General features: G+C 32.9%; 3 protein-coding genes across 5 annotated transcripts in view; all 3 read left to right on the top strand.

Annotated features, from left to right (window-relative positions):
• The window catches only part of LOC109345478 (enhancer of mRNA-decapping protein 4-like), a 12847-nt gene extending 9102 nt beyond the window's left edge, over positions 1-3745 (top strand). The window contains exons 10-13 of the mRNA XM_019584496.1: positions 1459-1629; positions 2259-2405; positions 2494-2610; positions 3072-3745. Of these exons, the coding sequence (XP_019440041.1) occupies positions 1459-1629; positions 2259-2405; positions 2494-2610; positions 3072-3380 (744 nt within the window). The 3' untranslated portion in view covers positions 3381-3745. The remainder of the gene's footprint in view (positions 1-1458; positions 1630-2258; positions 2406-2493; positions 2611-3071) is intronic.
• On the top strand, positions 4407-5636 carry LOC109344818. 2 transcript variants are annotated; one of them, XM_019583560.1, is made up of 2 exons: positions 4407-4439; positions 4960-5636. In XM_019583560.1, exon 2 carries the CDS (start codon positions 4962-4964, stop codon positions 5496-5498), a length of 537 nt encoding a protein of 178 aa, XP_019439105.1. In that variant the 5' UTR covers positions 4407-4439; positions 4960-4961; the 3' UTR covers positions 5499-5636. The 2 variants fall into 2 exon arrangements, with proteins under 2 accessions (XP_019439105.1, XP_019439104.1); XM_019583559.1 differs by lacking the exon at positions 4407-4439 and adding an exon at positions 4446-4624 and having other exon boundaries at positions 4960-5635.
• LOC109345479 (probable galacturonosyltransferase 4) lies at positions 8467-12826 on the top strand. Of its 2 annotated transcripts, XM_019584497.1 has the most exons (9): positions 8467-8821; positions 8923-8957; positions 9049-9093; positions 9228-9303; positions 9387-9646; positions 10206-10468; positions 10637-10994; positions 11164-11739; positions 12129-12826. In XM_019584497.1, exons 1-9 carry the CDS (start codon positions 8719-8721, stop codon positions 12402-12404), a joined length of 1992 nt encoding a protein of 663 aa, XP_019440042.1. In that variant the 5' UTR covers positions 8467-8718; the 3' UTR covers positions 12405-12826. The 2 variants fall into 2 exon arrangements, with proteins under 2 accessions (XP_019440042.1, XP_019440043.1); XM_019584498.1 differs by lacking the exon at positions 9049-9093 and having other exon boundaries at positions 8468-8821.

Below are 13709 nucleotides of genomic sequence, written 5' to 3' on the forward strand. Positions count from 1 at the left end.
CCCCCCCCATTTGTTGTCGTGTTGAGTATGGATATCTGCCAGCCAACATGTGCTTTATCATTTAGCTTCGCTGTATTGTGAAAATATTGAATTGGTGGCCTGCAAGCTTGTTGATCATCCCAGACATCTCATCCATAACCTGAAAATAATGGTCTAACTTGCCATATGTATGTTCCTTGTAAAAAATATGATGCGTTCATGTGATAGCAGTTTAAATTTCTCCCCGGGAAAAAACGGATGAATAATTTGTTTTAATTATTAATTAATGCCTTAAATCTATCTCAAAGGCTAAGAGTTCTACATAGCTACATGACTTGTCTTAGAGTCTTTTGTAGCCTTATATCAAGTTATGTCATCCCTTCTGTGTGTTTTTATATGGAGGGCCATTGCAGCATCACTTTACTTGGGGCATTGTGTCATTAAGAGAAGGCTGATCTAGTCAAATTTGAGAATTTCCTAGGTAAATTTTGAAAGTGAGGTCTGTCTGAGCTTTGGTGTGCTTGTATATTAACAGTTGGATCAGTTTGGTTGCTTCAGTTCCTTAATAATTTATTTTTTGTAGTTATGTATATTCAAGCTTTAATAGCTCAGACATGGTGTATGCAATTTTATGTTGTACTCGACTTCAATTGGAAAAGTCTTGGTGAACGACAAAAATATTAAGGAAAAATGAAAGAACTATTGTCGCAAGCTTTTTAATGACAGCCACATTTTTTTGCATTTCTGATCAGATTAACACTAAAGAGGATCAAAATTATACCTTTTGTCGTAAAATTCAGGAATTGGAGGTGAAATAAGCTTTGAAAAGGATGAAGAATGACAAAGCAGTTGGACCAGATAATATACTTACTTATTGAGGCCTAAAAGGTTCAAGGAGAGCAGGGCATTAGTTGGAGCACAAAGTTGTTTAATGACATTATGAGGCCTAAGAAGATGTCATGAGTGCAGGAGAAACATTTTAATCCCTATTATAAGAAAAGAGATATATACAAAATTGTGCAAACTATTGGGGAATTAAGCTCATGATTGACCCAAGATTAAGCTCATGTTATTGTAGTTTCACTATTGCTGCAAGCTTACTACCTTTCCATCTTAGGTTGTTGCTTCTATCACCAGCTAGAGGCTCCAGTGTGCAAGCTAGTCTAGATTTATGTATCCTTGATAGGTTTGAGCCTAGATTTATTGTGTTCTGTTTCTGGTAGCTTAGTCTCACTTCCTTAAAATCTAATTATTTGAAGCCGATTTCCTGGAGCTTTTTTTACTTGTTCTGAGCTTCATTTTGTGGTATCTATCATATTTGCAATGTATTATTTCATATGGTCGTGTAATTCAAGTTAGCTTCATATTTTGGGTTTATTTTATTGTTTGCTTCGTGCTTCCTGGCTAGTCTGGAATTGGTTGCAAACTTGCAATTTTAGGCGGTTTTGGTTTATCTGTTCTGTTGGTGTTTTTTTGTAGGAAGCACTTCGGACTAGTTTGGAAGCTTCAATAGTTCCTGCATTTGAGAAGACTTGCAAAGCTATGTTTGAGCAAATTGATGTCACATTTGAGAATAGGCTTACGAAGCATACAACTGCTATTCAACAGCAGTATGATTCTACTCATTCTCCTCTGGCCATGACTTTGAGGGTATGTGCAGGATGCTTGTTTTGAAAACACAGTTAATATGACTTCTTTTAACGTTTTTCCTGACATCAGAGATTCTTTTTTCCTTTCCATCAATTCGTCATATACTCCATTTTTTTTATGTTTCCTTGATTGGCAAAGATATTGTTAGTGTTGAAAAGTTGCTTGGCACTAATGAGACGTTACTTGAGTTTTGTAGTATATGGTTGAATAATTATCATAACTATGAAAAGTTTATGAACCATGGCTTTATGTACTAATAGGATTTAAGTTCCTTATGTATGTAACCTTTTGAAATAATAATTTAGCATGTGATCTATCATAGTACAAAAGTTTTCTCATCTGAAGATTTTCTTCGAGTAAATCATTTTGGGCACAGTAATTTTACTTCATTGCTCACCATTCACAACCTGGCAAGAAATTCAGTAACATTTATCTACATATATATTTACGACTCATTCTTGGGAATCTTGTTTATAATTAGAGCCGTGATTCAGTTGTATCGTTAGCTTTCTTCACTATCAAGTGGCCATATGTATTACCGTCCTTTGTCTGTTGAACTTAATCTTGAAGTCTTGAATGTCTAACTTATCATATATGAATACTCAACATGTAGTGCTATAATTTCACAGGAAACAATTAATTCAGCATCATCGATCACTCAAACTTTGAGTGCGGAATTGGCCGAGGGCCATCGTAAACTGATAGAAATTGCTGCTAACTCCAAAGTAGCTGCAGATCCCTTTGTAACACAAATCAACAATGGCTTACATGAGATGGTATGTCTATCTGTCATTTCCCTTATCTTCCAATTCTTTTAATGTATATTACTATATTCCATACTGTAAGATCATTTGCTCTTGACAGACTGAGGATCCTACCAAAGAACTATCAAGGTTGATAAGTGAGGGCAAGTTTGAGGAAGCATTCATTGCAGCACTTCATCGGAGTGATGTTTCAATAGTTTCTTGGTTATGTTCTCAGGTATGATAATCATGTCTATCTTTTTTTTACTTGGGTTACAACTCAATTGCATTTTGTTAGGAATGATGCTTATCAAGAAACTAATCGAAATGCAGAAAAAAACACAGAATGATAGTGAAAAAGTAGCTTGAAGCCTTGAATATTTTATTTATTTTTAAATTGAACTATAGATAGTGAAAAAAAGTAATTCTGTACATTTGGAACAATTTTTGTGGTGGATAAAAACCAATTCAGTGATTTTAGGTAAATTTTATATAACTGTTGGTTTTATTATCTTGTGTAAAATTGTAAGTTTCAATGTGTCCTTACCAAAAATAATAGACATGCAATATCAAATTTGAAATCTATTTCAAGTTCCTATAATAGTTCTATTGCTCAATGTATATATTTTGTAGTTTGTATGATTATATCTGACTAATACAATGTAGCTAACATTTAGTTTCATACATTTTCATAACCAGGTTGATTTAGCTGGTATCTTGACAATGGTACCATTACCATTAAGCCAAGGAGTACTTCTGTCTCTTCTACAGCAATTGTCCTGTGACGTTAATTCCGAGACTCCGAAAAAATTGGCATGGATGACAGATGTTGCTGCTGCTTTAAATCCAGTAGATCCAACGATTTCAGCTCATGTGCGGCTGATATTGGATCAAGTGTACCTGACGCTAGGCCATCATCGAACTTTATCAACTACCTCCCCCACCGAAGCAAGCACAATCCGCCTTCTCATGCACGTTATAAACTCGGTGTTAGTGAGCTGTAAATAACATGATTGTATTTTATCAGCTGTGCAGAAAGTGTTAAAGTATCAACTTTGGTTTGTATAGATATCTTAGATAGTTTGAGGGGATGAAGTGAACTGTTGTATGTAGTTTAGTTGTCTTTGGTGCAACTGATCTGTGTTAAATAGTTTCACTTCTGTATGCTTTATTGTTTACATTTTTGCCATGGCCCCCTTAATTATTGCACTTTACAGTTAGAGAAATTGTCTTTCACCTTATGAACAAGGAAATGTGAGACATCATTGTTTGAAGAAGTTAGTGTCACAACAATATTAGTTTCCAAACTGCATTTGGAGTGTAAGAGCATGTTTTGCTTGTTAGTCATTTAGTATTTGGTTTTAGAAGCACAAGTAATTGCTTAATAGTCATTTAGTACAACAAATGTTTGGTGCTCCAATGATAAACCAAATGAAGAGTGAGCTTTATTACATAAACAGATATGTGGATACATTTGTAAGGTTGTCAAAACCGAAGGATATGTTTTTTCAAATCATGTCTTAAATCCTGATATGTACCAATACAATAAAATAAAAATAAAAAATAATGATTTTTTTAATTTTTTTAATTAACATGATATATTTTCATTGGTATATGACATGGTTTGTGACAATATATCTTTATTCATTTAAACCATATTATCGACTAAACACGTGTTTGAATCCTATGGATCCTTCAACTGTTGAACACAAAAACGATCAAGAACATATATTGTAAAGTAGATGTGACCCTTGAAATATGAAGAGTGTGGGAATGAAAATGTGATGAGCTAGGCTAGAAAGCCTATGGTTGTTTTATAAAAATATGAATCCATTTACCATTAAACCATGATGTAAAATGTGATGTATTGGCACAGAAGTAGAAAATAATAAAAAAAGTGGAAAACCCCTTCATTCATTGCCTTGTGATATTTGTGTGTGTGTTGTGGTCTTTCCTTAACCATAATTAGAACCGAAAAAAGAGGAACCAACCCTTTTATGTTACATTTCCATTGTGAAATGAAAGTAATGTGGTGTGGTACGTGTGCATGTCTGCATGCTGTGTCATGTGAGTTGGGGTTGAATATGGTTTTGCCTTAAAATCGCATAGCGTGTGTCTAAAGCTCACCATTTCTTCTATTCACTTTGTTTTCTCTACCTTACGTTTTCACCAACACTTTCAAATACATACATGCATTCATATATGTACATGTTCCTAGTTTTCCCTTGGTGTAAACACTCATCATATCATAGGTATCATTATATATATATATATATAATATATATATATATGTATATATGTGATCATTTTGGAAATTGTATCTATCTGTCTTTAACATTTTTGTTATTCACATGAATTAAAAGAGATTTTGTTGATCACTTTTATAGTAAATTTGGTTTTTGTTTTCAATCTGAGAGGATGAATAATGTTGCATAATTGTGTTTTCCTTTGTTTATAAGTTATGATCCAATCTTAGTACTGTAACCTTTGGATGTGTTTGACTTTTAAGTGTAACAAAAGGGTATTTCATATTGTATTATATATAAGAACTAATAACAATATTATATATGAATCTTTGCATTGACAGAAATGCTATCAAGGTGTGAAAGAATGGAGCATGAGAAGAAGAAAAAGAATAAGAGAGCAAGAGAAGAGGAGGGTGAAAATAAAATTGTGGGGTCTTCTTTTGAGGAAAACAACAATAATAATGCAAAGAAGAGAGGTTTTGAGATAAGCTTCATGAAGGACAAGAATAAAGTGAAAGAAGAAGAAGCAGAAGAAGGTTCTTGGGATTGTGATTCCAACTTGGGTTTTGGAGTGTTTGATTTCCCTTGGCTGAAAGATGGTGTCATATCCAAACCTGAGGACTTAGAAGATTTTGAAGACAATTTCATGTCATGTCTACAACACCAAGATACTTCTTCCTTTAAAGTTTCTGGTATTGATAATTTCTGTGATGAATATGGCTTGTGTGAAACAATATCAGAAGCATCAATGAGTCATATTCCAGATTCTAAGTTGGTAGAAGATGCATGGAAGCAATTTGATAAGAACAATGGTTGGAAGCTGGAAGCTGAGGATGCAGATAATTCTACTTGGACCTCTCTATTTAATCACCCTCTTTGATTGAAACAATATAATAACATTGGGGTATGGTTTTAATGTTTGTAGTTTCCAACTCAATTTTCTTCATAGGTATCTATTGGTTTTAATCATAGTCATGTACTTTATATTACCATGGCTTTAATTTGGGGTATAAGGCATTAACAATCTTGTTGCACTTTTTTTCTTTGATTGTCCAAATAAAAATAAATGGACTTGTATGTTTAGATCAATTAGATAGGACTTAAATTTATACAGTTTCATTATGAATATTCTCCATTGCTACTTAGGTAGGATTTGTATATTTTATGTATGGAATTCTTATCATTTCCTAGTTGTGAATGGAGATGAGCATGTTGATGATGCAATGTAGCATTATGTTGAAAAGTGAAATGATTATAAATTGTGATTGTGATTATGTTGTGTTTATCGTTTCGAGGAAATAGAAAACGTGGCTGATTGAATTGTGGTATGTTTTTAAAGACTCAAAAAATTGTGATATTTTATGTGATGGAAATTTAAAACCAATCAATTTTGTGTACCATAGTCTAAATTAGGCCACCAGAGAAGGGAAAAAAACTTGCTATGCAATTCAGGGAAAAGGGAATTTTGTGAATAAGATAGATGTAGATTATACAATGGTTGTAACATGTATTTCGATAAGTATCTCATTCTATATATCGAGTCAATCATATATTGCTACATGAATAAAAAAAAAAATTTAAAAACAAAAAATAATAATTTGATTGGTTTAGTTCGAGATAGAAAATGAAATATAGTTCGGGACAGGTAATTTTTGTTTCGTAAGAACACAAACCTTATCTTAGATTAATAGGAATTATTGAAAACAATTTGTCTCTCCCTTATTGTTCAAAGACCCATGACAATTCTTATTTGTTTTTTTTAGTGAACAACATAAATGTTGTTTTGATGATTTTAGAAAGTTATATTTTTAACATTATAAATGTCATTATAACTTGATGGTGTGTCAATGGAACTGTTGGTTTAAACATGCAGACGAGTAGTACATAAGAATATAAACTTTCAGTGCACATAAAAGTAAGAATGATAATAATATAATTTGGACCTTAAAATACCAAGTATTTTCTATTAGTAGTATTTCTTAGGTGAGGTTTTTATCAAGGAGAAGAGACATATGAGTAAAGATAAAGAGTTGACACAATGGTTTAATAAAAAGTGTCGCTCACGAAAATCAAACTCTTGATATTTTAATCTTATTAGTTGTTGTGTTTTATAATATGATACGGTAACTTCTACAATAATGTGTATTGATATTAGAATGTCTCTTGTAGTGTTACAAAAAAAAATTGTTTTCAAATTTTCATGAGCTATGTCTTGTAAACTAATGAAATGTGCTTAATTTAAATAAGGATAAACAAAGTATTGTGAACCAATATAGACTATGAATGATAGAAATTGAGTTCTTTCAACATAAGTTCAATTTTTATTATGTATATGAAAAATATTTTATTAAGAAAAATTGTATCTACTATAATATATTTCTATCTCAAAATATATTAATTATAACTTTTAGCCAAATATACATAAAGAAACAAACCCTTATGAAGTTTATATATGAACGAAACAACTTCAATATATTTTCCGTGTTCCTAACACCACAAATCTTCTATAAATTGTTTAAAGGAAAATGGTTTTTTCATTTCATTATCATTAAAATGCTTGAATATAGAGTAAATAATAAAGACATGATTTTGTTGTATTAAAGTGTATTTTTTGGTATAGAGTATTAAAGTTAATTTATTTCGATCTTCAACCCGTTCTGAACGATTCAGTACATTTAAAGCCAACTACAAAATATATTTGTCTTTAATATTAATTGCATTATTATTTTGTCTTCATATAATATCAACTGCATTATATTACAGAATTACATAAACTAGTTTTAGCTAATCAATATTATAGGATATAACACTTAACTATTACATTTTTTTTTGGGTAAAATATGGTAAAGACTTAATCCTTTAAGGGTATATGGTTGATCTTCTCAATATATATTGCTTACAAAAATTAAAATTTTAATCTTTTAGTCTACTTCAAGATTCAGTTGGATTTTACACCGATAAACTTAATTACTAGGTATTTTAATGTTTAATACATGAAATTATATTAACAATATAATTTATATATATAATAGGTATTTTCAACTCAACTTAATATTAATATCTTTGATCGAGTATTACATTGATTTTTTGGGAACCCTTACTTAAGAACCTTATAGTCTTGAGCAAATCTGAGATAGGTTACTTCATGGAAAATTTCATAGAAAATGCGTTAGTGAAGATGAAACATTATGAACAAACTAGTATTTATCCATAGAAACATTCATCATCAATTCATGAAATGGGTTTTTAGTATATTTCAAATGTATTATTTAAAATTATGATAATAGAAGATTATAGGAAGAAAAAATGAATGCTAAAACAAAAATATAGAAATTAATATTTTCGATAGAAAAATAGAACATTTTCCATATCCTTATTTTACACATACTAAGGACTTGTGGGTGAATATAACTAAATACATAAATCAATTAAGGAATGTTGTTATTGCTTAACCAAATATATCATATTTGAATATATTAAAAAAGAGAACACATCTATAATCTATTGTCTTATAAACGTGTGACATTTTATGTATTATTTGTGATTGATTGAAAAAATGTATTTAAATTAAAATTTTAATAATTAAATATTTTATTGTTAGATTAATTTGATCTTATCCCAATTATTAAAAAAAATAAAATTGAATTGTGGCATATTTACATTTAAATCCTCATGCTCAAAAAGTCAATAAGTCAAAGTAAAGGCCATAACAACCTATGAACAAATCAGTGAGACAAAATGTGATGACAGAAACAACAGAGAGGGAAATTTTGTTTCCTTAATCCTCGTTCATTACTCTCTCTCTCTCTCTCTCTCTGATTTCTCAACAAATCTTTCTCTTTTCTCATCCCAAAATGCGTTTTCCTCTCTCTCTCTCTCTCTCTTTCTCTCTCCTCCATTCTGAACTCAATGTAACTGTTTCTCATTAAAGCTCCAACCTTTGTTCTTTAAAATCTTTCTCAACCAAATTTCTAAAGCACCCCAGATAAAAGGAATAAGTGGGTCTTCTTTTCTCATAAAAAAGATTGTATCTTTGCTCCATAGGGACGCGTGTGGCTCTTTCTTTGTTGAGGGTTTTCTCCCTCTGATTTTAGTAGAAAATGTTGTCTTTGAGAAACATTGTCTTGTTGTTGCTTTCCATCACTGTTGTTGCACCAATTGTTCTCTTCACTGCTCGCCTTAGCACCTTCAATTCACCCTCAAGTGAGTGTCCCTATTTAATTTTCTTCTCAGAAAGTTCTCTATTTGACCTATTAGGTTATTGATTTTGGTTTCATTGGGTTGCTTTTGAATGCATTTTGCAGCCAAGCAAGAGTTTATTGAAGATGTCACTGCTTTTGTAAGTATTGAATTGAAAAAATATTAAATTTTGTTATTTGTAAGAGTGGGATCTTTGAATTTATGAGTATTGTTTTGTAATGATGTCTCAGTCTCTCAGTGCAACAGACTCTGAGCACTTGAATCTGTTTCCCCATGTAAAGTTCCCATCTTTCATTTTCTTTTTATTTTGATAACTACTATGGGGATAAATTTTCATTTTTTGGGTGTTTTTGCTCTAGTGTTGAATCTGTTATAATTTATTGCTGAAGTATCTCATTCTTGCATATAGGAAACTTCAACTACCCTTAAAGAACCTGTTGGGGTATATAATGAGGACTCAACTAGCACAAAGAACTTGCCTCGAGGTATTTCTTTCGGCTTGCTTTTTTGTTCACTAAGATTTTGGTATTTTGCATTGTTATCTGTTCTAATTGTCATGTTGCTCTAGACCTGGGATTGAGGGAATCGGGGGAGCATGCATCTGCGAGGGTATTGTCTGCTACAACTGAGGAAGATCAAACTCAAAGGGATAACCCCATCAAACAGGTGACAGATGGAAATAAGCAAGGAAATCAAGGCGGCAGCATCATTAAGAAAGGTGATTCAACTAATGAAAATGTAAGTGGGGAAGATGCTATCGATGTGGATGACAATGATGGGAAACTTAATAAGTCAGCTCAGGTTTCTGATCAAGAATCTCGAATTAAGGTAGGTGATATGATATATTTTCTTCATGATTTTTTCTCTGTTTCATTGTTCATCTTGTATCTATTTATGCTGCATGCTCACGGAAGTGTATGAAACAGTAATAAGTGGGTAAAAAAGTTCCTTTAGGCTTCTCATCACGCTATAGTGTAGAATGTAGATATCTTTGACACCGGACCGTCCACATTTGTAGTTGAGGACATGGAAAAAATGAATGTATGCAGGCTGCAATCTATGTAGTGCCGATGCAACATAGATATGTTGGTTGGATGCGATATCCTTTTCTTTGTCTTATTGTATTTCATAAATAATGTTCTTCGTGGTATATTAAATGAGTTTCAGTCTTAGAAAAATCAAATGAACTGGAGTTATTTCAACTGCTCCCTTCTGTCAAGGGAAGAGAACAAATAAGTTGCTAATATAGCATTGTCTGTCAACATTCATTACAAGTTTATAACATTTTTCCAACCCTAGTTTTCAGATAATTACATTATTTTAATGAAAGAAGATCAACCTCAATGCATGTTTAGACTTTTTTCACATTTAGTGCGTCTTTTGTCAGGCTACTAAGCAAGAGCAACCAGCAACTGAAACTTCTAGCAGCGTAAAGAAGAAAAGACCCATATTGTCCAATAAGAAGAATGACCAAATGCCATCAGATGCTCGAGTACAGCGACTTAAAGATCAGCTCATTCAAGCTAAGATCTATCTTTCCCTTCCTGCTGTAAAAGTCAACCCCCGTCTCACTAAGGAGCTTCGCTTACGGGTAAAGGAAGTTTCACAAACAATTGCGGGTGCAAGCAAAGATTCTGAATTACCTAGGAAGTAAGTGAACCTTTAAGAAAGCTGTTATATTTGTCTTCATGTTTTCATGTCTTGTTATAATTATCAAGTGTCTTATGCTGCTTCATATAAACATGATGAATAGCTCAAATTCTGCACCGAGCTGCATTTTTTTAAGTCCTTATCTGTCTATATTTTTACTAATGTCAGTGCAAATGAGAGAATGAAGAAAATGGAGCACTCATTGATGAAAGGGAAGCTAATGCAAGATGATTGTTCTGCCTTTGTGAAGAAGCTTCGGGCTATGCTCCACTCAACAGAGGAGCAGCTTCGTGCTCACAAGAAGCAGGCTTTGTTATTAACACAATTGGCAGCAAAAACACTGCCCAAAGGTCTTCACTGTCTTCCATTACGTCTTACAACTGAGTATTATTACTCAAATTCTTCTCAGAAACAGTTTCCCAATCAAGAGAAGTTAGAAGACCCTCAACTATACCATTACGCAATATTCTCAGACAACATATTAGCAACAGCTGTTGTTGTGAACTCAGTTACTGCCAATGCGAAGGTAAGATATAATTAATTTGACATTTCTTTGGGATCCAATATCATTGAGAATCATTAATGAAAATTTGTACTTCTGTGCTGGTATTTTAATTTCATGAATGCAAATGGTACTTTTATGTCCTATTGACATCACTTGCTTATAATAATACTAATTTTTTATTAAATTGCAGGATGCCTCAAAACATGTTCTCCACATTGTTACTGATAGGCTCAATTATGCAGCAATGAGGATGTGGTTTTTGGTGAATCCACCGGGCAAGGCAACCATTCAAGTTCAGAACATCGAAGACTTTACATGGTTGAATTCAAGTTACAGTCCTGTTCTTAAGCAGTTGAATTCTCCTGCTATGATAGATTATTACTTCAAGGCTCATCGAGCAACTTCTGATTCTAACCTGAAGTATCGGAATCCAAAGTATTTATCTATCTTGAACCACCTTCGCTTCTACTTGCCCGAGATCTTTCCAAAGCTCAACAAAGTGCTGTTCTTGGATGATGATATAGTTGTGCAGAAGGATCTGATTGGTCTTTGGTCAGTTGATTTGAAAGGCAATGTAAATGGCGCTGTAGAAACTTGTGGAGAAATTTTTCACCGATTTGACCGCTATCTCAACTTCTCAAATCCTCTTATTGCCAATAATTTTGACCCCCGTGCTTGTGGATGGGCTTATGGTATGAATATATTCGATTTAGTGGAATGGAAGAGGCAGAACATCACGGAGGTGTACCACAACTGGCAGAATCTAGTAAGTAATGCACTTTGGTTTATCACTCAGAAAATATCGCATATGGTTGATACTTGATAGTTACATTAATGATATGTAATACTAGCAATATTTGACTAGGGAGGGAATTGGGACATGTAAATATTTATGTGCACTTTGGCATGCTCGTAAATACCACCCTCTTGAAATGTAGGAAATAGGAATTTAATCAATGTTTTGAATTTGTGTTGTAATTTGTTAAGGGCCTTGTATATACAATTTCTTTTAATTTCATTTCATGCTTACACTCTATTACTCCATCCAATATGCATTTTACACTTTGCTTTGCACATGCTTGATTTTGACTTGTCTTGTTTCTCTCTGTTTTGAATTGTGAACTGACTTTCTTTTTCTATTAATCTGAAATGCAGAATCATGATAGAACTCTGTGGAAGTTAGGAACACTGCCTCCTGGGCTCATAACATTCTGGAAACGAACTTTCACACTGAACCGGTCTTGGCATACCTTGGGTCTTGGCTACAACCCCAAAGTCAAACAAAAAGATATTGATCGGGCTGCTGTTATACACTACAATGGGAACTTGAAACCATGGCTTGAGATAAGCATTCCCAGGTTTCGAAGTTATTGGGCGAAGTATGTCAACTATGATCATGTTTATTTGCGAGAGTGCAACATCAATCCATAGATATGTCTTCTCAGTACCTCTAATCTTTGAAGTTTTCTTGTTGTGGGTCACCTTATAGGTCTGTAATTCCATTTGTATGTGTTATATTTTTTAAAAAGCTTTACGATTCTTTTTTGATACGTATCCTGTTCTACATCAGTATTTTTTTCCGATTTGAGCATAGAAGATTCAGAGCCATAATCAGTGTGTCAATTTGCCACCATTGATCAAATACCTGCTGAGCTGCTAACTGTACTTGTAAATCAAATGAAAATGCTAGTTTTTTTGTTTTGTATTGTGGTCATTCCATTGTTTCTTTGTACATTTTTTTTTTTGAAGTTGACACTATTCCTTAGCATCTAGTTTCTATGACCCTTAGTAGAGTTGTATTCTTTTGCTACCTTGTGGACTTTAATCAATGTTTAACTTATCATTGATCTCTTTTTCAACTTTGTCTCCATCTGTTTATTAATATATATATTTGTTTGACATATGGTAGTCTACTAGTATGGTTTTTAATACCCTCGATATTCAACCTTCTAAAGTGATTGAGTCCTTATTAAGTGATTGAGTGAAACTTGAGGACAAGAATATAAATGATATTTCTTCACCTTGCTTCATGGTTTATCATTTTGACTATGTAGGTGCAACTTTAGCATAAAAACTTATGCTAAAAATGGGTGTCAAGTTGTTGAATATAATCATAGTATTTAAAAAACCTTGGACCTTGGACCTTGGACCTTGGACCTTGGACCCTGGACCCTGGACCCTGAACCCTAAACTGTGTGCTTCTTCCTCTATCTTGTGTCATTCATCTTTATCCTTATCCACTCTTCATGTGCCTCTAATAAAAATGTAACAAAATTAGTAAATGATGTATGTGCCAAAACTTCAAACTACTCATTCTGCATTGTGTCTCTCTATTCTAACTTTCATAACCATGAATCCGACCAATATGGTCTAGCTTATGTTGCCTTTGGTTTGGCTTACCTCAATGCCATTAGCACAATGGACTACATAGAAAAGCTGCTAAATAAAACCACTTCTTCAATGCATCTTCAAAAGGGTGTTTCTGATTATAAAAAAAGTTGTTTCAACAATTGAAATGGCTTATAATGATTTGAACTCAGAGACCTTCTTTGAGTTGGTTGATTTGGCTAGTGATGCTTCTCATGCTGTTGAGGATTGCCAAGACAATAAGAAAGGAACTCATCATTCCTTGATTCATTTCATGAATGATGCTTTAAAGGGTCTTTGTGAAATTTGTGTAGTTATTTCTAAATTGTTCACAGGTTCCCAATCTTTTGGGATATTTGTCTTATGCTA

The sequence above is a fragment of the Lupinus angustifolius genome, chromosome LG04 (genome assembly GCF_001865875.1).
Source record: "Lupinus angustifolius cultivar Tanjil chromosome LG04, LupAngTanjil_v1.0, whole genome shotgun sequence".
NCBI lineage: Eukaryota > Viridiplantae > Streptophyta > Magnoliopsida > Fabales > Fabaceae > Lupinus > Lupinus angustifolius.

What these genes read in the sequence shown, in the direction of transcription:
- LOC109344818 (XM_019583560.1), top strand. Translation starts at nt 4,962, where the DNA reads ATGCTATCAAGGTGTGAAAGAATGGAGCATGAGAAGAAGAAAAAGAAT.
- LOC109345479 (XM_019584497.1), top strand. Translation starts at nt 8,719, where the DNA reads ATGTTGTCTTTGAGAAACATTGTCTTGTTGTTGCTTTCCATCACTGTT. An exon ending in ATCAAGAATCTCGAATTAAG is followed by an intron (nt 9,647 to 10,205) that starts GTAGGTGATATG and finishes GTCTTTTGTCAG; the next exon opens with GCTACTAAGCAAGAGCAACC. An exon ending in GATTCTGAATTACCTAGGAA is followed by an intron (nt 10,469 to 10,636) that starts GTAAGTGAACCT and finishes TACTAATGTCAG; the next exon opens with TGCAAATGAGAGAATGAAGA.